Genomic DNA, 24,450 nt, shown 5'->3' on the forward strand with positions numbered 1-24,450 from the left:
GCTGTTAGATTTTTCTGTCTCATAAAAAAAAGAGAGACATGAGGAAAATAGTTGCCCTTGCCTTTCCACTTTCAAAATTCTTTCATCCTTGCTGGAAGACAGCACAATGTTTGGCACTGTGGCAGTTATATTTCAGCCGTGAGAGGAAAGCCAAGAAAATCACCCTCAGGAGGTGAGCCTGAGCCCTGACACTGTTGAGATGTCTGCTGAATTAACCAACCTCAGAAGGCCTGTCCCTGGATCTTGTTACCCAACTCAATAAAACTCTGTTGCTTACCACCACTCTGTAGTCAGGTCAATATTTATTTCTCAGAGCAGAAGGCACCCTGAGGTGAAGGAATTCGGTGAAAGAAAGAAGACACTTCCAGTTACCTCCTCTGAGATACCTGACTAAACTGCCTCCTCCAAAGGCCTCCTCCTAAGTATCTTTGTCATTCTCTTTGTCCCCAACTCTTCCCTTGCTACCTCAGGACCTGGCCTAGAGTAGGAGGTCAACAAATTATGGTACAACAAATGACTTATAACCAACATAGTGACGAAACATTTAAAGGAAAGTACTAGCATGCTTTTAAAATGTTTCACAGGGCCATTTTGCTTTATGCCCACAATTTCCCTATCAGCTAAGGAGGCCTGGTGTCATCCTGCCTTTAAAAAAGTAGCTTTAATGACATATAATTTTTGAACCATAAAATTTACCCACTTTATTTGTACAGTTTGAAGAGTTTTAACAAATGTATATAGTTGTATAATCATCACCATAACTCAGTTTTTGAACATTGTGAGATATTAGACATAGAATTATCTAGAAAGGACCAATTTTAGCGGAGATACTGGTGCCAGTGGCTATTGTCAACCACCACTCTCCATGAAGCAGGAACTTGTCTTGTCCCTTTTTGCATCCCTAGAACCTAACACAGTTCTCACTCAAAGTTTCTTGGCTCCCTAGTGACAGCTATCAAATGGAGGAAAATCTGAGGGACAGCAAAGTAGCAGGAGAGAATTCTGGGCCAGGAGTCAAGACAATCAATACTGGGTTTGGTCTCAGGTGGGCAGTCCCGAGCACACGACCTGAGGGAATCGTGCAGTAGCTGTGGACCGCACTGTCCTCAGGTGAAAAATGGGAGGCAGACCAAGGAGGGGTAAGAGACGTTGGTTAACTTCAGCAGAACACTTTTAGCAAGTTTAAACTTGTTCCAAAACTCCAATATAAAACAATTAAAACAGAGCTGTTCTTTAATTAGAGTGAGGCTGGCCCATCTCCTACCCAGGTCCCTAAAAACGTCTCGATGAAACACTGGAGGCTCCAAGGACTCTACTGGGCTAGACCTAAGTCCCTGCTGGCTCTGACACTCAGAATGCTCCTGATCAAATGTGGCCACCATTAGCCTCACGTTTTAAGTTATTATATATTAGAAAATGAGAATTTGTTTTGACTTCTGAGGCCCTAATTCAGCAGTACTGGAAAACAAAAACATGATGTTGGTTTGGATGTACCACTGATATTGAGATACTAAAAAATAAATGTAGCCCTGGCAGGAGAGCTCAGTTGGTTAGAGCATTGTCCCAAAGCACAAAAGTTGCCAGTTCGATATCCGGTCCGGGCACATATAGGAGCAGGTCAATGTTCCTGTCTCTCTCTCCTTTCCTCTCTCTCTTTCTCTCACTCTCAAATCAATACAATAAACATTTTAAAAATAACAAAAAATAAATGTATATGAAAAACATGTATTAAACTCTGAGACTGTGGTTTTAATTTTATAGTATATAGAATGAAGATGTTCTACTTTACTTCAAAAATTTATTGAGTCACTACCATGAAAACAATATTGTCAGTTCTTGGGCCTGTGAAATACAGTTGGTCCAACTACTCCCTCTCACCCTCACATGGAAGTGACAACCTAATGCCTGGAGAAAGGCAAGAGAGAAAGAAGGACAGAAAGAAAAAACAAACACGAATAAGCACAAACACACTGTGATGCAATATCGTTTCAGGGAAAGACAAGATTACATTCGAGAGAGAATTCACAAAGAGGAAGCATTTGATATGTCTTGAAAGAAGAATATAATTCCAAATCCTTTTGGACATGGGAAGATATAAAATTTAAATGAGTAGCAGACAGAAATGGAGAGGAAGGGAGTAAAATTAACTTTTGGAGGCAGGCATTTTCCACCTATTCATCTATTAGATGAATTTAATTAGATCAAGACCAAAAAGGAATGAATACACAAATGCACATAAAGAAAAAAAGGCACAATTTATCCAGTAATTGAGATGATTTTGTCCCTATTTTTTCTATAGAAATATTTTTAAAATACTAATGAATTAGCATAAGATTGAAATCCAATTTAGTTCTTAAACTTTTTTTTGTCTTAGAGTCCTTAAAGAGTCTGAAAAGAAAAATAAAAGCACAAAAAAGCGATCACTCGCTCTTTCTAGGAAAAGCCAAAAAAAAAAAATACCTAAACACATTCAAAGGTACAGAGAAAATGTATATAATATCAGAAGGTTCAAGGACCTTTCAGTTTCACCCTTGCCTAGTTCCAGATCAAGATTCTCTGTACTACAATTAATGATTGGCTTCTAATTTCAGAAACTTGTTCTATTAAAACCACCAAGAAGTCCAGTCATGATTCACACCCCTCCCCCAAAATACATTATTTCAACCTCTAAACTTCTAGAAATTTACATGAGATTAAAAACAATTTAAGGAATTGAACTCTCATGCCCTTATCTCATGAGTCCTTTCAGCTGGTTTTATAATCCATTCATATAAAAAAAAAACTTTAAAAATACCCTCAGCTTAAAAAAATAAAAGCAAAATAAACAGAATAAACATATCAGCCGGCAGAACATATCATATATACACACACAGCAAGAAAATAAAATTAAATCCAAGATGATTCTCTGGGCTCAATTTCAGGACATAAAAATCAAAGCCCCATGTGTCAGTCTGGTAGGAAGCCTTCCAGAGCACTCAGCAGGGGTAAAAAGTAGCAGCTCACACCTCTAACTCATTCTTTTGGGTTACCAGAACAAAAGTATCAAGCTCAGTGGTGTCTACTTTCCCCAGCATCAAAATTTGAAATTATTTCATTCAACTGACAAATATTATCTGAGACACTACTGGTTCATAATCTCTTATCCACAAGCCCTTCAGACAGAATTTTTCAGATTTTAGAAAGTACGTATTTTGCACGCACCACATAATATATACCATCCTCAGCTGGGGCCTGGGGCTGCACCCAGCCATCAAATACATTACAAGTCTGCAAAAGGCCCTGGCCAGTTGGCTCAGTGGTAGAACACTGGCCTGGCATGTGAAAGTCCTGGGTTTGATTCCCAGTCAGGGCACACAGGAGAAGAACCATCTGCTTAACCACCCCTTCCCCTCTCCATTCTCTCTCTTCCCTTCCTGTAGTCATGGCTCCTTTGGAACAAGTTGGCTCTGGGCACTGAGGATGGCTCCATGGCCTTGCTTCGGTGCTAAAATAGCTCAGTTGCCAAGTAACAGAGCAACAGCCCCAGATGGGCAGAGCATTGCCCCATAGGGGGCTTGCCAGGTGGCTCCTGGTCAGGGCACATGTGGGAGTCTGTCTCTCTGCCTCCCAGTTTCTCACTTAAGAAAAAATAAAAGTCTGCAACAAGTGAATGACTTCTCATCCTAATGGAATATATACATACATACATACATACATATTGTACATAGATGAACATTGGTCCAGGACAAGTTTTACCACCCAGGTGATAAGAACTTTTAGTTTTCCCAATGTTTATGTTTTGGAATTGTAATAAGGGTGTACACTTTTATCATAGTCTGGGAAAAGAGACTAAGTTAAATAAGACTCGTTTCTGGTTCTCAAGGAGTTTATAATCAAGGAAAAGAAATAAGGCATGTATACACAGAGCTCTTGTCAGGGCAATAGTGAGGAAAGGATAAGAGCAATGTGTTCAGCTTCAAGTATCGAAGTATCAGAAATGGGGAAACCCTTTCCCAAAGGAGAGACTAAGGGTTCCTTGTTGGAGGAGGAAAATGGCACTGGGCTCTGTACAGTGTTCTAGGACTACGACCAGAGGGGTAGGGGTGGGGATTCTCAACCATTTCTTTTTCTTTTTTTTTTCTTTTTTTACAGAGACAGAGAGAGAGTCAGAGAGAGGGATAGATAGGGACAGAAAGAAACGGAAAGAGATGAGAAGCATCAATTCTTCGTTGCGGCACCTTAGTTGTTCATTGATTGCTTTCTCACATGTGCCTTGACCGTGGGGCTACAGCAGACCCAGTAACCCCTTGCTTGAGCCAGCGACCTGGGGTCCAAGCTGGTGAGCTTTTGTTCAAACCAGATGAACCTGTGCTCAAGCTGGTGACCTCGGGGTCTCGCACCTGGGACCTCCGCATCCCAGTCCGACGCTCTATCCACTGCGCCACCGCCTGGTCAGGCACTCAACCATTCTTGATGACAAGGAAGATGTGGGGTACCTGTTCCTTCTATACCTTCCCAGACTCCTTCCCTGGGGATCCCAATGAACAGGTCTGAGGTGGAAGCAGAAACTCACAAGCACCCTGATTGTCCTCAGCGTGGAAACTTAAGAACCCCTCGTTTAGGGCAGAGGTTCTCACACCTGAGTGGGCATCAGCCCAAGGTAGAGGACTTGTGAAAACAGAACCCCCAAGGTTTCTGATTCCCTAGGGCTGGGGATCTGCATCTCTACCCAGTTCCCCGGTGCTGCTGCTGCTGCTGCTCCAGGGAGCACCCTGTGAAGGCCACTGATCTAGCCACGGGGAGCAGCAAAGAGCCAATGCTAGAGAGGAACAAAACGACTGTGAGGATATGGAGCATGGGCCAGTGTGGTGGTGCCGAGGCTGGGGGTGCCGCTGCTGCTGCTGCTGCTGCTGCTCCAGGGAGCACCCTGTGAAGGCCACTGATCTAGCCATGGGGAGCAGCAAAGAGCCAATGCTAGAGAGGAACAAAACGACTGTGAGGATATGGAGCATGGGCTAGTGTGGTGGTAGTGCCGAGGCTGGGGGTGCCGTGTGATAGATTTACATAGAAGTCGAGTCCTTGGTCAGAGTCTTAGGATTGGGGGCTAGTGGGGAGGGATGGAATGAACATTAGGTTTGTCATTCGTTCAATAAATATGATCTGAGTGTTTACTGTGCGCCCGGCGGCAGACATGCAGCAGTGCCCTTGTGGAGCTTATCACAGTCTACACCAGTGGCTTGAACCTGGGGCAAGTTTCTTCCCCAAGACACTGGCAATGCCTGGAAATATCTGTGGTTATCACTGGGGAAGAACGTGTTAAGTGTTATTGGCATCAAGCGTGTGAAGCTCAGGGATCCTGCTAAACATCCTATGATGGACACAGGACAGCCCTTCAACAAAGAGTGATCTGGTCCAAATGTTAACAGTGCCAAGGAGGAGAAATCCTGGTCTACACTTAAGTCCAGACAGGGAAGCAAAGCACATGTGTACATCACTATGTTGTCAACCCCAGTCCAACGACTTCCTTCATGAAAAAGTTGACTGTGACCCAAATCACAAGACCACTTCTGGTCTTGTATCCTACTGGGAATGTAACTTTAAAATTATTTCACAACTATGAATTATGACACCTTTTATTCCCTTTCTGTTCTCTAGTACAGAGCAGCGCTGAGTCTTTGGGAGAAAGGAAACCCAGGTTAACATAAAGGAGAGAGCTTTTCTCCTCCAAGAGGACTGTATTTGAAATCCAGGTCCTCAGCGACACGGGCAGCCTGGGCACCTTCGCAGGAAGACCCCCATGCTGAACCCAGACAGCGAGGGCTGTGTAGGGGCACTTGATGAGCAGTGCCCCCCAGGGAGAGGGAGACCCCTGAGGCACTTGATGAGCAGTGCCCCCCAGGGAGAGGGGAGACCCCTGAGGCACTTGATGAGCAGTGCCCCCCAGGGAGAGGGGGACCCCTGAGGCACTTGATGAGCAGTGCCCCCCAGGGAGAGGGGAGACCCCTGAGGCACTTGATGAGCAGTGCCCCCCAGGGAGAGGGGGACCCCTGAGGCACGAGGTTGGGGACTTGTGGGAGTCACCAAACACTGGTAGGAAATACATGTTCCAATCAGATGTGCCCGAATTCCCAGGCCCCAACATGAGTAAGCTTTGGGGAAGAGAAGTGAGCAAAAACATCTGTCCTGGAAAAAGAAGATAAAAGAGTTCCCAGGTGAAGCTGGGAAAAACCAACATAAGAGAGCTGATCTTTTTTCCTTTTATTTAAACATGTGGTAAGAAAGCAAAAATTAGCTCAGGCTGAGAAAGTAAAAATCTGCCCAGCCATTCGTCAGGTTGGGGCAACACACATGGATCCAGCCAGCTGCAAAGTGTAGGGGAAATAGTATTTTTCCCAAGCTCATGCTGCAGTGAGAAAGGGTCCTAACGAGGCCTTCTCTGAGTGACTACTGATTTCTTACTCTCTGAGAAAGTTTGTCCCCTAAAACCACAGACTATCAGAAACTCTGCTTTTGATACCATATCAGTAAGAAAGAAATGGCCCATTCTTGGCTGAAGGAACTGAGTCACTTTGACACACACACAAAAACACCCAGCCTTGATTTCCCACACAAATGCAGAGCCTCGTGTAAGTGGCTCTGAACACAGCAGTCCATATCTATCTTAATTTGGTGGTTTCCAAAGAAACAGTACCTGGGTCCCCCTTGCAGCCCAGGCCTTATGTTGACCCCTTTCCACACAGCCCCTCTTTTCTTTGAGCCTGTCAAAACACTGCTTCATTTAGACTGACCAGGCAGTGGCTCAGTGGATAGAGCATTGGACTAGGACGCAGAGGACCCAGGTTTGAAACCCCAAGGTCGTCAGCTTGAGCTCAGGCTCACTGACTTGAGCGTGAAATCATAGACATGACTCCATGGTTGCTTGCTTGAGCCCAAAGGTCGCTGGCTTTAAGCCCAAGGTCACAGGCTTGAGCAAGGGGTCCCTCACTCTGCTGTAGTCCCCTAGTCAAGGCACATACGAGAAAGCAATCAATGAACAACTAAGGTGCCACATTGAAGAATTGATGCTTCTCATCTCCCTTCCTTCCTGTCCGTCGGTCCCTATTTGGCCCTATTTGTTCCTCTCTCTGTCTCTGTCACAAAACAAACAAACAAAAATACTGTTTCATTTAAATTTCACTTCAGTCCCTCCTACTCCAAATCTGTAACTATTATTTTTTTCTTTTGTGTGGTGTGACCTCCGTAGGTCCTCCTGCACAGTCTTCCTGGTGCAATGAGCCAATAAGTCTGACCTTGTCGAACAAGCCTGGTTTGCCCTGATGCTCTCGAGCTAATTGGGCTAGAGAAGGGGCTGGAAGAATAAAGGACCTGTCAAGCCCACTGGTAACCACCTCAGAAACCCAAAATAAGCTTGATGATTTTGTGGGAATAAATATGTCCTTTTCCTCCTGGTGACTGTGAACTTGGAAAGGAGACCCATGGTTACACTTCTGCTTTTATAAGACACTGTCCAACATAGAGCCTGGTAAACTGTAAGTCATTTATAATTCTCCACTTGCTCAATCGCCACTTGTTATGTGTCCACTGAGTCTATGGCACTTTTCTAGGCTATAAAGTAGGGATATCAAGTAGAAGCCACAGCCCTCACCTTGAGGAACAAATCAAAGCCACAAGGCACCATGTGTCACTATCACAGGGGACAACTCGGAGAAGCAAATCAATGGACAAAGTGATTAGAAACGTGGTATGGTGTCCAGTGATGAAGTGAGGCGAGGTTAGGCAGCAGGCTTCCTTCGCATCCCAGTCATTTATTCAGAAGCCTGATCTGCCTCTGTACAAATTCTGCCAAGGATTATCTTTTTCCTAACCCACCTGCTCAACTGGCCTCCTGAATCTCTGAGACTGAACTGTTTGTTCAGAAAGATGCTAAACAATCCTTTCTCTGAGTTTTTGTTTGTTTGTTTGTTTGTTTTTAGCCCACAGAGGCCACAAATCTGCATCACTTATAGTAAGGGAGACAGGAACTCCAGATGTGGTGAGCTGGAGGAACCTTGGGGCACTTCACTTATGAATATTTAGACAGTCTTCCTCTTGTTATGAAAATTATGGCAATCTGTTCCCCAGCATGTGTTTCAGAGGAATTTCAATATCATAAAAGCTTTATTGGGGAAGGGGAGATGATGTTAGCTGTTCAAATAAATCCTGATCAGCTAAATTTCACTTTCACTCAGAAAATACCAATTGACACGAACATTTTTTGAATCATCATAACTCTTAATCCTGATGGGAGTTTGTATTTTAGCATGCTAAGGAGACAGCTGTACAGGAGGGAGCCTCTCTCCTCTGTACTGCTGGGCAATCTTTGATAGATGTTTGTCTTTCAACCAGAGGGAAGAAGGACATACTGCTCCCAAGCTCAGGGTCATTTCAAGTCATTGGTCAGTACTCTGTGTCCTTCCGCCCGAACATGGGTGTTGCATCAAAACCTGGAACATTTTGATGCAAAATGTTCCAAATGGAGAGGGCTTTTTAGTGAACCAGGGTGCCTCTAGAAATTATGGAAGAATAATTACCCCAGAAGTTACTCTTAAAATGAAAGCCAGGGTGTGTAAGAGGTGAGATTAAAGTGCAGAAATTGTTGCTCGTCCATGAAAAATGTCAGCCAATAAATATCCCTCAAGGCTTTGCTGACAGTGATAATTCCCCTTCCTGACCTGCTACCCTCTTAATGAATATTTACACCTATGCCCAGTGACATCATCTCATGTTCCTACTGACTGAATTGTTCACATCTTCCCTTTGTCTTTCTCATGCAGCTGCTCAATTCTTTGAATACAGAAACCTTTTATAAAACCTTTGGAACTGAGTCAGAAGCTGGAGATGCTGGGAGAAACCTCGGGGTTTTCTCTAGTACACCCTATGACGTCACAAACAATACAGCCAATGAAATCAAATTACGTGCCCAAGGTCAAACAGCTAATAACAGGGTTGGTCCTAGAGTCCCTGCTTTCTGATTCTCAGCCAAAATACAGCACCCAGCCTCTGTAAAACCACTCTTCATTAACAACCCACCCCCCACCATGATGCTTCCAGAGAGCCAGGTAGGTGGACATAACAGTTAAGACATATTCGGAGGTCTGAATAAGCCATGGTCTATATGATCTTCCCACACACTTAAAGGAGCTGAGTATTTGAAACTGTTAATATCCAGGCCCAGGAAGCCCATCTTAGATCCCAGAATAACTCTCAACCTACACCATCCAATTGGTGGCCACTAGGCACAAAGAGCATTGAGCACTTGAAATGTGGCTACTATGAGTTGAGATGCGCCATACATATAAAATACTTACTAGATTATGAAGACTCATGTGAAAAAAGAATGAAAATAGCTCATTTAATAACTTTATATATGTTACATGTTGAAATGATAACATTTGGGACATTGAGTTAGATAAATTTTATTTAAATTAAGTTTACCTCTTCCTTTATCTTTTTTAAAATGTGGCTACTAGAAAATGTATAATCACGTATGTGGCTCACATAATATTTCTATTGACCAGCACTGCTCCAAACCACAGCTAAACCCTTCCTACCTAATTCTGCCAAAAAAACCGTCTCCTGCCTACAGACATTACAGAGGGTGAAAAGAAGCATCAAGGACATGTTCTTACCCTACGGCCGGTTTTTGAGACCTGAGTTTTAATCACTTAAGCATGTCCTACAAACTGGCCTATTTTGTGCCAAATCCTTATAAGTGACATTCAGGTCCCTCCTGCTCAGCCTCCCCTTAAAACAACCCACAAGTCACCCAAGGTCTTCTTTACTCTGGACAGAGCTGAACAATATACAGGGAAGTTCTCTTTCATGTGTATTAAAACTCTTTCCCATTACAAAAATAATAATAATTCTCTGCTTCCTAGATTATATCTGCAAACACGAGTCAGGTTCGTGAAGACTACTGGTTGTCACATGTCATGAGGACAGCCTGTCTCAGGGACCACAAACCTTTGAGGTTTGCTACATTTTCCTGTTTTTCTTCTCCTGCCTACTGCCCACTCCAGCCATCCAACCAACTTTCCTAATAACCTTGATCATCTATAAACTTGTTTTTTGTTTGTTTGTTTCTTATTTGTTGTTGTTTTTAGATGAGAGGATGGGAGATAGTGAGGTGGATTCCACATGAGCCCTAACTGGGATCCTCCTGGCAACCCCATCTGGGGCTAGTGCTCCAGTACCGAGCTATTTTTAGCACCTGAGGTAGTTGCACTCCCACAGAGCTATCCTTAGCATGTGGGGTAATGCTTGAATCAATCTAATCACTGGCTGCAAGAGGAGAAAAGAGAGAGCAGGGGGAGGGGGAGTGATAGAGAAGTAGATGGTCACTTCTCCTGTGTGCCCTGACTGGGAATTGAACCCAGGACATCCATACATTGGGCTGATGCTGTATCCACTGAGCCACTGGCCAGGGCTATAAACTTATTAATAGCCACGGCTACAAAATGAGCAGTTGAATGAGAGGATAGACAGCCTACTGTCTGATATGAGCAATGCTTTTGAAATGGTTTAACTGTCAATTCTTTTTTTTTTTTTTTTTGTATTTTTCTGAAGCTGGAAACGGGGAGAGACAGTCAGACAGACTCCCGCATGCGCCCGACCGGGATCCACCCGGCACGCCCACCAGGGGCGACGCTCTGCCCACCAGGGGGCGATGCTCTGCCCCTCTGGGGCATCGTTCTGCCGCGACCAGAGCCACTCTAGCACCTGGGGCAGAGGCCAAGGAGCCATCCCCAGCACCCGAGCCATCTTTGCTACAATGGAGCCTCGGCTGTGGGAGGGGAAGAGAGAGACAGAGAGGAAGGGGGGGTGGAGAAGCAAATGGTCACCTCTCCTATGTGCCCTGGCCGGGAATCAAACCCAGGTCCCCCGCACGCCAGGCCGATGCTCCACCGCTGAGCCAACCGGCCAGGGCTAACTGTCAATTCTTGAAAAACAAATATTCAGGACTCTTAAAGAATCTTGAAGACTTTAGTGCCTAAAGGTAGATTTAGCACGAGAAGCCTACAAACTGTGTGAATAACTGCAGGGCCAGTGTCTCCTCGGGAACACTTGTAAACTCAGAACAGTGGTCCACAAAGCGTGGGCCCTAGACTAAGAAGCAGTAGCACCTGGCAACTTGTCAAAACAGCACATTTTCAGGCCCCACTCCAGATCTCCTGACTCAAGTTTGAGAACTGCTGGATTACAGCATAAAACTATTATCAAGAGTCTGATTGTGCCTGACCTGTGGTGGCGCAGTGGATAAAGCGTCGACCTGGAAATGCTGAGGTCGCCGGTTCGAAACCCTGGGCTTGCCTGGTCAAGGCACATATGGGAGTTGATGCTTCCTGCTCCTCCCCACCTTCTCTCTCTGTCTCTCTCTCCTCTCTCTCTCCCTCTCCCTTTCTCTCTCCTCTCTAAAAAATGAATAATAAAAAAAAATTTAAAAAAAAAAAGAACAATTTAATAAAAAGAGTCTGATTATACCATTAATAGATGGAAGGAATGTAGGTTGATTAAAACCTTAAACATTATGACAGGGCTCTAACATCTGCATGAATATTACCCATGCATTTATTTATCTAAACCACCATTTTTGGCTTAGCCAGTCCCATAAATTCATTTTCTTGTGTCTAAGGCAGTATCACTTACTTGCTCTCAAAACTATGTGTTTTGCCCTGGAAAAGGAGTTCCGGGTATATTACTCTGCAAATAAAAGAACAAACCTATGCTTGTTCTTATGTTAATCGTATGATACAGATTCTCTCAATCTTTGTCTTTCCAAACTAGATTAGTAGTCTGTTCACATTATCCTCATATGAAAATCTGAAGCTGAAAAAATAAAATAAAATAAAATCCCGAGACAGAATTTAAGTACTTGTTTCTGGGAAAAGACACACTAGAGCATGCTCAGAACGCCCCCATTAGGGGAGGAATGACTAAAGGAAATGGAGTATTGCCTGCTTTAGCAAATACAAACAAAGGAAGGATGCCCAGTGACATCTGGATTTGAGATAAATAACAAATATTGCCTGGGACATACTTATTTATAACCCCCAAATTAAAAATTCAAATATAACCGAGCATCTTATATTTTATCTGGCAATTCTAGAATTGACAATACTGACCTATGGGAAGGTTTTGGAGAGAAAACTGTCCTCAAATACATAAAGAAAGGACTGTTAGGAGGAAAAAGGGCCAATATCAATACAGGCCCAGAGACTAGAACCCTTGGGGAAATACTATAAGAGCCTATCTGGCCCAATAGAAGAAAGACATTTGTACCTAGAGGAATTCAAGCAGAGATGTGCTGAGGATGCTGGCAGGAAGTCAAGGTTTGGGCGTATTGGCTGAGTGGTTAGGCTTAAAGATAAAGCCTCTCTGACTGGAAGATGTGTGAACCCCTAAACTGCTTAAAAGTTGCAGTTCCTCTAGAATCTACCTCTGGAACTATGCAAAGTTCTCTGGACAGATATGGACAAGCCCTGGTTCTGCATGTCAGTGAGATACACAAGGCAGGACAGAACCATGTTTCACAAAAGCGATGATCCCACCCCTACCCCACACCAACCCCACCCCTACCCCACCCCGAGAGCTCTGAATCTAACTGTCCCATCCTACTGGTGGGACCCAATGAAACACATCAGTGTGCATTCTTTCCTGGTGTGTTAAAAAAAAAAACCATTAAGATCATGTGAGGATTTTATCAAAAGCATTTGAGTTTTATCAAAAGCATTTGACTTATCAAAAGCTTTCAAATATCAAATGGAAAAATAAGGAAACTCACTCTTTGTCCTGCTGTCCATTTCTGTTTTGGATGAGTCTGGAGTTGCTGTAGCTGGAAGTAACTTCTTTCCAATGGTCTGAGAAAGAAAAAAGATGATTCTACTTAACAAGATGATTCGCTCCATTGAGTACAGGAATAAAATCAAGATCGCAATGACGAACTGCTCACAACTGGTCCCGCAAACCACACACATAAGCGTTGTGCTGCTCTGTGTCCTGCCTGCTGTTCTTCCATAGGGCTTAGTGACAACAAGCGAGAAAACCAGGTAGGAAGGGCTTATCCCTGTAGGCTTTCAGTACCTTTTGCTCCCATTCTTCCTTGATGTTCTTATTAAAAACACATCCCCCCTCATTTTATGAGAAGCTGACTAAATCGATGGAGGCACAGCACCTGGCCAAGAGGAACTGCTCAAAAGTATCTATGGAATAGAAGAATAAGAATGGTAGCATGAGAGAATGAATAAAAAGAGAGAAAGAAGAATGGGATTTAAGGGTGGAGGGCCAGAAGGACAGACAAACAGACAGGGCAGGTGGAAGGACAGGCAGAAGTCAGAGTGTCCAGGACAACTGTGCCCTACTGCGTCCCCTTCCAGCCCAAGGAGATGCCTATTGATACCAGAGAAACAGCTGTTAAAACCAAGTAGCTGAGTGAAACCAACCCCCCCAAACAATGAAGGGTTTCCCCAGTAAGAATCCAGCTACTGGGAAAACCAAACATATCTGCTACTTAGACACATGAAGAGGAATGAATTGCATAATTCAAAAACCAGCACAATGGAATGCTTCTTCAAATAAAACTAATTCACCACAGTTTTTAATTTGAAAAATGTCTTCATGGCTCAGATGTTGAAACTAACATTAAATATGAATAAATCACAGAAAGAGGATAAGATAAATCAAATCCTCAGCCCCTCATGAATTTTTTAAAACATTTGTGACAGAAAGCCTTTACATTTTACATGGTGACATTTTTATTTAGTGCCGCAGGGCTTTCTATATTAGATAAAAAATGGAATCCAAAATATTATGCCGCCCCTCGACTGCTGCTAAGTACTCAAACTAATAACTTTTTTTTTTGTATTTTTCTGAAGCTGGAAACGGGGAGAGCAAACTAATAACATTTTGTGATTTCAAGGAAACATCAAGGAGGAAAAAAAGCTTGATGTTATTTGGCCATAAGGTCAAATTTGATGAAAAACTGTTCTTAGAGTTATCTCGAAAAATCAGGAATTGACAGTTAAAATAGATGCTCTTACAATGTTGTTCACATTCCTATTGATACTATCAACAGCATCCTTATTAATCCCTTTGTACTCCACCTTTAGAGAACAGAGTAAAGCATCACTATTGTTAAAACATTAGCAAGAAGAAAAGAAAAACAATTAATACTTCAATTATCACTGACAGGGTAGCGAAGAAATCAGGAAAACATAATAGTGAGCGACTGTCCAATCCTGACTTTTCAGAAAAGAGAGAGAGAACCAATGTTTTGGGCTTTAAACCAAATGCCTTCCTTTGCAGGCATCCCCAAACTACGGCCTGCGGGCCGCATGTGGCCACCTGAAACCATTTACACAGCTCCCGCCGCACTTCCGGAAAGGGGCACCTCTTTCACTGGTGGTCAGTGAGAGGAGCACTGTATGTGGCGGCCCCCCAACGGTCTGAGGGACAGTGAACTGGCCCCCTGTGTAAAAAGTTTGGGGACCCCTGCTTTAGAGAAACCTTTGCAGATTGTATATTCTTATAAATTCCCCTTATTTGGTAATAAAACAAAGTCCTGCCCATCATCTCTAATTTCCTGGTTTACCAGTCCATCCAAGCTAACAGACATCAAATCAAAAAAGGCCATCAGTTAAAGCCACTTACTTCTGTACAGAAAGACACAAGAAAGCCAAGGTTTTTCTGCTCCTTTTTCTCACTATTTCAGAAAATACAGCACACTGGTCGCTGTGTAGATCCCAGCAACAGGGGTGATGGTGAAGCTGATATTGTCCTCACCTTCCAAGGGTGCTGGATTTTAATTCCATCCTTCTTCATGGGCCATGACTGAAGGCTGAGAGTAAGGCAAGTCCCTCCCCTCTCAGCCTGGTTCTCCAGGTGTCCTAGAGATGTAAATCATTCAGGTGTTTCTCTCTTCTCTAGAACCTAGACCCAGAGAGGTATGGTGCCCAAACCAGTGACACCAGCATCACTTGAGAACTTATTCACAGAGCAAGTTCCCAGGCCCTGCCCCAGGCTTCTTTCTCAATCAGAAACTGTGGGGATGGTTCCTGGCAGTCTCTGTCTGAACACATCCTCCAGGGGATTCTGATGCACGCTCAAGTTTGAGAGCCACTGACCTGGGTGTAGGAGGGATTCCAGTAATGCTAACCAAATACCTTTTCTTGGACTAACAACTCTCTGGCTGCCTATTCTCAGACCTAGATAATTATAAAACATCTTTTTCACTCTTCTTACTCTCTTCTCTCTCTCTTTCCACCTTCTTTCTACCTTCTTCTGAGTCCAGAATCCCGCTCATATCAAGTATAAAATCACTCCTCTGATTTTATTCTAATTCAGATGCAAACTCCTTTGAGTAGAAAAAAGTCTCTAATTATATAACAAGGCTAAGGAGAAGGAAGTTTAGGTCCTGTTTCTGCAAGCCTCCTCTCAAAGAATACTACGCACAACTCCTGAATCACAAAGACAACCAGGTCTTATGTGTAGGGTAGGAAGGAGAGAGCTCCCTGCATTGGTGCGACAGCATCCTGTTGGAAGACCAGGCTTTCAGATGGTTATTATAGAAGAGGGTGATATTTTGAGAAACTATATGCAGACATTACTCAAGTGCTCACAGGAAGCCAAACACAGAGATGACTTTTAAAACCACTGGTAAAATATAAGATGAAAGCTGGCTTTTTTAAGGCATTCCTTTTACTCTACTGGGATCTGATGGTACTCCTTCCCTTTCTTTTCAGTGCACATTTATTAAGTGCCTGTTCCATATGAAGCAGGGAAGCAGACAAAAAGGCAGGAGGCCGCCCAGCATCTCTACAAATGCTAAAACAGCAATTCATCAGCTTCTCCAGAGTGGTGTGTTGAGGGGTACTGCACCATTCAGCATGGTTATCCCAAATCATGGTGATATACGAGATACAGAAAGACACAGGCCACAGGAGACAGTGATGGGAAAAGGGACCAAACAGCATTTATGTATGATCATAGCCTCAACCTTTCAGCTTTCATTCTCTACTATCTCTCAGAAAGATACACAAATAGCTATTAAAACTCACTGTAAACTTTTTCTGTTTATTTTTACATGCTTCTTTAGTGAACTCCTCTGATTGATGGTATTATGAAAAGTTTTTTTGGTGCTTAGTAGGGGGACACAGGAGCAGAGTAGAAGCTTCACGTGCCAGCTCAGGTCAGAGCCAGTGAGAACTAGCACAAAGGAGCGTCCTTACAATGCAGCGCCTGTGTGATCTAATGGAGGACTTTTCTACTCCCTGGGAAATTTACAAAGCAGCTGTTAACTCATTTGCCCTTGGTTGGCCCAACTTAAACTAACTGTTAACAACACAAGATATGTCAGAGAAAAATAAAACTCAAAATTCTAAAAATAATATGCATGGTCCAGTAAAAGAAAAGATTTATTTGTAGTTCCATTCCAGGGACAAAGATTATCTTTGAAACACCTTATATACCACCATGTCAATCCCGTCATCTCCAAGGTTATGCTTCACAGTCTGTGTTTAAACTTGAGTTTAAGAAAAAAATATTTTAAAGTCACTTTCTGATTAAATTTGCTCAAGACTTTCAGTTATTTATGTAACGTTTATTTCCCTTGAAAAGTTAGTGATGATTCAAGTTACAATACACCTTTTTGCCCAATCGTAAAGACTTCATCAGATTTGCAGCTGCTTTAGAAGCATTTAATTGCATTATACTTCGAAATTTAACTGCTTTCCCCCTTTTTCTTCAGAAAGAGTGCCCTCCTTGAGAGCAGGACCTAGATGTTAATTATTCTCTAATCTCCACAAAGTCAAGTGTCTGTTGGATCTAGTAGGGAGTTTGGGGATGCCATCCACTCACTCTTTGCCCGAGCATTAACATCCTACACAACACAACAGGCAAATGAGGTGAGATGTCTTCCCTGACAAATTAGACCAAGAGGCCCTCTTGGAGCCCCACTGTTTGTTACTGTCATTTATCAGCTCTTTCCAGTCTGGTCTCTGGTGACAACACATTGTTTGAAATGTCTTTCTATACCACTGTTGCCCCTGATTTACTCCTTTGTTCCCATGTATGCACCCTGACCTCCTATTAATTACTGGTCACCATAAAGAAGGATCCAATCTCAGCCATGTTTCTGGTTGTCATCTCTCTGCTTATGACTTCCAAATACTCATCCTAGTTCGCTCCCTCACATTCTCTCAAGTTTTTATCTATTATGATCAAAGACTCTCACTTAGAGGGCTCATTATATATATATGCATATGCACACACACACACACACACACACATACACACACCATTCTCTTGTTCTAAAATCATTTTCCAAAGTGTGTTCCCAAGATGTTCCATAACTGACCAACCAAACAAACACCAAGCCACTTATTCCTACAATCTGGTAAATTTGGGAGACATGGAATACTTGGTCTAATCCTTGCATAATAGCACATTAAAGGCTCTGAGAAGTCCTATAGTTACTGTTTAAGATTATCTTTAATATTATCTCAGTGTTCTCCAAACTTATCTGACCAGAATTCCTTATTCGTGTGATACCTATAAACACATCATGAAAATGAGTTGTCTATGGAATAGCTGGGTTAACATCACTACCTCTACACCCTAAATTCTCTTGACTCATCCTCTGTCTCCTAGACTCATGATTTGGAGCTCACCCATCATTATCCTCTTATTGTGACTTCCCATACTGAACCCACCACCAAAGCCCTGCTTTCAGATTCATCCCTTCCTCTTTGTCCCCAGCCTACAGCCTTGTTACTATCACAGGGATTATTTCAATAGTTTCATAGAGAATGATCTTAGTCCCTGATTCAAGCTGCTTTATTTGATCTCCCATAAGATCAACTTTTAATCATTCTCCACCATTATCCCTTACTATATTTACTTTAAAAGACTATATAGAGTAGACTCTCCTTATCTGTAGGACCCCCTGAAACAACAGAAAGTACTGAACCCTATATATACTTTATATTTTTCCCATACATAAACGCTTATGATAAAGTTTAGTTTATAAATTAGGCACACTAGAAAATAACTAATAATAAAACAATTATATCAACATTCTGTAATAAAAGTTATATGAATGTGCTCTCTCTCAAAATACCTCATTGTACTGTATTCACTCTTCTTGTGATGTGAGATGATATAACACTAATGTAATGCAATAAAGTGAGATGAAGAGCATAGATATTTTTACACCATGGTTGGCAGCAGGTAACTGAAACTACAGCTAAGGATGGACTATTCTACTTCTTCTTCATGACTATTATGTCAACTCCCAAAGCCCTGAAAAAATTTAAAGATTTTCTTAAAATTTACAATTGCTGCAACTTGCCATATCTCTCAATGGCTGGTAACTTTCTCCTGTGCTCTTTTATTTTATTTTATTTTTTTAGGTGAAAGTGGGGAAGATACAGAGACAGACTCCTGCATGCACCCTAACCAGGATCCACCTGGCAACAACCTCTGTCTGGGGCCAATGCTCTGCTGGCAATTGAGCTATTGTTTTTAGTGCCTGAGGTGGAGGCTCCACAGAGCCATCCTCAGCACCCAGGGCCAACATGCTCAAATCAATCGAGCCATGGCTGTGGGAGAAGAGAGGGAGAAGGTGGAAAAGGGAGAAGGAGATGGTTGCTTTTCCTGTGTGCCCTGACCAGGAATCAAACCTGGGATCAAGCCAGGAATCAAACATGCCAGGTCAATGCTCTACCACTGAACCTACCCACCAGGGCCTCCTATGCTCTTAATATTAATAATGGCAAGCTTTCTCTGGATAGAAAACACCCAATTCCATCTTAGATGCTTCCATTGGTCTTCCAGGGTTTACTCTTTCAATATGTCCGATAAAAACTTCAGTATCTGTCATGCTACTAAACACATATATATGAAGTCTGTTTTATATATGACACACACTCAGAGACACATGTATGTATTTGTGTGTCCAGTAGAGAAATGTATTTGAGAAGTTGAGCCAAATTCTACTTTTTATCATGCACTTTAACTTCTGCCAGGATCTGATCATTAAGATTCACTTGTTAGCATTTTGGATACCTGTAGAAACCAGGCCCTAAGAAAAGAAAAGGACCATATAACACATTTATAGGCAGGGTAGAATTTTCTTTTTGTCAAAGAAAAACAACTTTCTGAAGGTTCAGTAAGGTCTTCCACTCATGCTGAGAAACACGAACTGAAGTACAAATCAAAATTTGCTTGAGTGCTCAATAAAGTGGAGAACATACATTCAGACAACGTTAAAATCATAAGAGGCAGCTCTTCAAATGCTTGACAATATATGAAAATACTGTTTATATTTTACCCCCACTGTTCTTAAGAGAGAAGCCTGCATGCTATTTCGTTGTAGGGTCACTCAATTCACACTATGAACAATCACAGTAAATTTCCATTCTGTATACCATTTTGATAAAATCTCATTTGCCATTATGCTTTAAAAGACTATTTTCTGCTGTTATGTCAGATAAAAGAACATCTTAAACCTTCCTTCTACCAGAGGTTTAGTTTTATCTTTTGATTAACAATGCCTTCTTTTTAGATGCATTTGGAGAATTTAATAAGAGGATGAGTATGAGAGAGAAGGATGGTATGGCAGGAGTGAATACCATGGGACCAGTTTGAGTTTTGTTTGTTTGGTGCTTTAACATAAGATTTGCTGCACATGTATGAACCAAGTCCTAATTGTCCTACTAGGACAATTGTATAAATTCAATTAATATACAAAGACCTTTTCCAGATTTATAATATTTTGACTTGTTCAATGGCAACATAGTCTAGGCCAGTGGTCGGCAAACTCATTAGTCAACAGAGCCAAATATCAACAGTACAACGATTAAAATTTCTTTTGAGAGCCAAATTGTTTAAACTTAAACTATATAAATAGGTACATTCCTTATCGAAGTAGCGCCCGTACATGGTATTTTGTGGAAGAGCCACACTCAAGAGACCAAAGAGCCGCATGTGGCTCGCAAGCCACAATTTGTCAACCAGGAGTCAAGGCTATTCACCTTACCTGGGTGGTTATATCCTCCTCCAGTATATTTGAATTTCCTCTCATCTTTAAAGTTTAACTAAAGCCCAGCTGGCTAAACAAAGTAGCTTTCAATAAAGTTTTCTAATGATATGCAGCCCACATTGACTGTGACATTTTTATGTGTATGAGACACTTGAGGGCAAAGCCATGTCTTAGCAGTTTATCAGTTTTCCTGTATACCTCTAAAGTAAAGATCTCAAAGTCTCTCTCTGCTTCTCCCTTCCTTCCTCTCTCTCCTTTCCTTTCCTTTCCTTTTCCTTTTCCTCCCTCCCACCTTGCCTCCCTCCCTTCCTTCCTTCTCTTTCTTTCCTTCCTTCCATTTAGCATTCTTTTATGAAACTTCCATGAGCCATGATCTATTCTGAACATTGGATATACAAAGATGAGTCCTGGATTTTTAATGAGTTCAAAATTTAACAGCAGAGATAGATTCATTAACAGAGAGCAACACAGTGCAAAGGGGAAAACACTACAAACAAGATGTATATAAAAGAGGAAAAAGGAGCCATTAAGAGTTCTACATGGGAAATGAGCCTCAGAAATGATAAGCCTTGAGTTAAATTCTGAAGGATGGGTAGGAATTGGCCACGTAGAGAATGGGGGAAAGGGTATCCCAGCTGAACAAAAGCAGTTGTGAAGGCGAGAATGTGTGCAAGGAATGAGGACTCCACAGAACAGAGTGGGGGTGGGGTGGGGATTGCAGTCTGGGGTGAAGAGTGGGAGATTTGCTGGGGCCAGATGGCCAGCAAGGTAAATTGGGGCCAATGTTACAGTTTGTGCTTTATCTGAGTTTATCTTAAAGACAACTCTAGTTAATAGAGATGTAGCATGATCAAATTTGTGACTTTAAGACCAATGATCTGGTGGGACTAGGAGGAAAAAAGAAGAAAAGACATGCAAAAGTCAGGAAACTAATTAGGAGGTTGACAAAATAATCCAACTAAGACAATGAAACCAAGATCTATAAAAGAGAAATTCGAGAAACATTTAGATTGTTGACCTTTCCATACTTCACAGTCATTCCAGGGATAAAACAGTGATTATGAATTGGTTTGAATATAAATAGGAAAAACTCAAACTTTGTTATATTCTTGAGTGTACATATATGCATTCTACATAGGTATTGAACACCAATGATGTATAAAGAACAATATTAAGTCCAGACCCTAACCATAGGAGCAAAAGAGCTAGATGCTCAGAGAAGCATCACGGAGAACCAATCTTGATGTAAAGTATCACAGTGAATGTGTTTCTCAGTGTTCTGGTGCTGGTGTGGTGACATTTAGTGGAAAAATAGTAGGCCTATGATAGTTTTGAACAGTCAGCTTATTGTTAAAACATCAATTGATCTATTATTTGAAAAAAAATTTTTTTTAAAAACTGAGACACAACCCTGGCATGTTGGTTCAGAGGATAGAGTGTTGGCCCGGCTTGTGGACGTCCTGGGTTTAATCCCCAGTCAGGGAATACAGGAGAAGTGACCATCTGCTTCTCTCCCCCTCTCTCTCCTTCTTTCCCTCCCACAGCCAGTGGCTTGATTGGTTTGAGCATTGGCCCTGAGCATTGAGGATAGCTTGTGGGTCTGAGCATCAGCCTCAGGCACTAAAAATAGTTTGGTTAGTCTGAGCATCAGCCCCAGACAGGAGTTGCAGGATAGGTCTCTGTCAGGGCACATGTAGGAGTCTGTCTCACTATCTATCTCCCTTCCTCTTGCTTTAAAACAAATAAAACAAAACAGAGACACATAAGAAACTCTTGACATAGAAAAAACATCTTTCTAATCTGAAAAATTCAAATATGTCTCCAAAAAATATGTTAACCTAGAGACAAAAATGGGAAATTTATTTCCCAAAAAGAGAAGCTTTCTGTCCTTTAAAGTAAGAAAGAGAAATGAAATAGTTTCAATCAGAAAAGAGCTAATACTTGGAGTAATGTTTGCTGTTTCATTTTCAAGTAAAACTGCAACTTAAAAGGCCAGGGCATAAAATGAAATATTATTCATCCTTAAAAATGAAGAAAATTCTGACACACTGTACCACATAGATGAACATTGAGGATACACTGCTAAGTGAAATAAAAAGGACAATTACTGTGATTCCACTTCTGGAATGCACCTAGGACAGTCAGATTCAAAGAGACCTAAAATGGAATGGTGGTTGCCAGGGCTGGGGACAAAGGGGAATGGGGAGTTGCTGAGTACAGAATTGGTTTTGCAAGATAAAAGGAGTTCTGAAGTTAGACTGTGGTGATGGTTACATAATAAAGTAAATGTACTTTATGTCACAGAACTAAACACTTAAAAAATGGTTACAATAGTAAATCTTATGTTATGTATATTTTACCACCATTTAAAAAAGGGTCAGAAGTATATTCCTCTTTCCCTACAAGCCTCTACACAGGAATGTTAACTAGAATGGCAAGACTTTGCTCATGAGGCTCTGATATCCTGATACTTAATATTCAACAACAAAATAATCAGGAATACAGACAGTGTCTAACAAAGTAAGTTAAGAGAACAAACCCAGCTTTATCGAGAAACCCACCTCAGTTCTATTGGAAACCCTCCTTCTACATCTATGAGAGATAACCTAGTGCCCTCCATAAAGACAATCTCTAAATTTGGCCAATGCTAAGTAGCTCTGGCTGTGACATGTAGGACTCATTCTTTACTTCCATCACCTGCTCCAAAGATTCCCAAAGAATAACACTTACTCCTTGTTATGCATCTGGGCTCCCCGATTTTACAGAAGAAGCAAAGATAAAACTGCATGGAAAGTTAAAGGCTCAATGATATTATCTTTTTATTTTATTTTATTTTTTAATATATTTTTTATTTTATTCTTATTAGAAAGAATTTCAAATCCCATACTTAATCAAAACTAAAACTTCCTCCTGACCTGTGGTGGCGCAGTGGATCAAGCGTTGACCTGGAACGCTGAGGTCGCCGGTTCAAAACCCTGGGCTTGCCTGGTCAAGGCACATATGGGAGTTAATGCTTCCTGTTCCTCCCCCCTTCTCTCTTTCTCTTTCTCTCTCTCTCTCTCTCTCTCTCTCTCTCTCTTTCCTCTAAAATGAATAAATAAAAATAATTAAAAATATATATATTTAAAAAAAACACACTGAACTTCCTAAATACACCCAGAGGCCAGATACACATTGATTACACCTAGATGTAGAGTGGAATACTTAGGAAGATGACACCCAGGTGCTTTAAACATGGAGATCCTCAGAGAGAGACAAATTAAGCTCAGAGCACTCCAGTTGCTAGTTACCAAGACATATTCAACCATGAGGGGTGAACCCAAACTGTGTGCCTTCCATGAAAATATCCTAGATGCCAACCAATGGAACTGTCTCTCATTGCCCCAAGACCCTACAGAACTTGGTTTGAATCTCTAGAACAGCACTCACTACCCTCTGCTTTCTATTTATGGTTACTTATGTATGTGTCTGCTTAACTAACTGGAAATGCAAGTGCTGGGGGGCAGGAACTGTGTCTTGGTTATTTTTGTAGCCCTCGATGTGCCTTGCATATTGGAGGTACAGTAGTCCTCCTTGATTTATATGGGCAATATGTTCCCAGACTTCCTTGGATGCCTGAAACTGCAGATAGTACTTAACCCTACGTATACTATGTTATTGTCCTATACATACATACCTATGACAATTTATTTATAAATTTATAAACTAATAAAATTGAATAATTATACTGTAATAAAAGTTATGGGAATGTGGTCTCTCTTTCAAAATTGTATTGGACATGCCCTTATTGTATTGGACATGCCCTTCTTCTTGTAATGATGTGTGATGATACAATGCCTATGGGATGAGATGAAGGGAGGTGAAGAACATAGGTATTTTCAGACTGTGGCTGACCACAGGTTAAACCATGGAAAGCAAAACCATGCATTAGGGAGTGGAGCCTTACCAAATATTCATAATTTACTTCAGTCACAATAAATTCAACATTTGTCAAAAACATTTAGATTTATGGAGAAAGGCCTATGTGTGTTTTCTAGGTGCTAGGAATATAACAATGGAACAAATAAACCTGTCCCCCCTGCCACAATATCATATAGCAGTGAGAGTGAATTAGTGTTAAGCAGGAATCCTAAGAACACGCGGATTTTTATTAGCTATTTGATCTTGGACAAGTTACTTAACCTCTCTATACCTCAGTTCCCTTGTCTGAAATGGGGATAATAATATGTACCTCATTGATTTTCTAGGAGGATTAAATGGGAAAATGTATATAAAGTGCTTAACCATTATTACTGTTATTGAATTTTACTGAATAAAAAAAATCAATCATCATAATGCCTCGTTATGAATCTAGTTACAAAGAGTGACTGTTTCAATTACAACAGCTTTTTCAAACA

At 41.6% G+C, this 24,450-nt stretch overlaps 1 protein-coding gene across 7 annotated transcripts in view; it reads right to left on the reverse strand.

Moving 5' to 3' along the window:
* The window catches only part of SH3KBP1 (SH3 domain containing kinase binding protein 1), a 442,009-nt gene that overhangs the window by 94,763 nt on the left and 322,796 nt on the right, over nucleotides 1-24,450 (reverse strand). For all 7 annotated transcript variants that reach the window (XM_066357664.1, XM_066357661.1, XM_066357663.1 and 4 more), the window contains one exon: nucleotides 12,800-12,875. In XM_066357664.1, coding sequence (XP_066213761.1) covers nucleotides 12,800-12,875 — 76 coding nt within the window. The remainder of the gene's footprint in view (nucleotides 1-12,799; nucleotides 12,876-24,450) is intronic.

This window comes from Saccopteryx leptura, chromosome X (assembly GCF_036850995.1).
Source record: "Saccopteryx leptura isolate mSacLep1 chromosome X, mSacLep1_pri_phased_curated, whole genome shotgun sequence".
NCBI classification, from domain to species: Eukaryota; Metazoa; Chordata; class Mammalia; order Chiroptera; family Emballonuridae; genus Saccopteryx; species Saccopteryx leptura.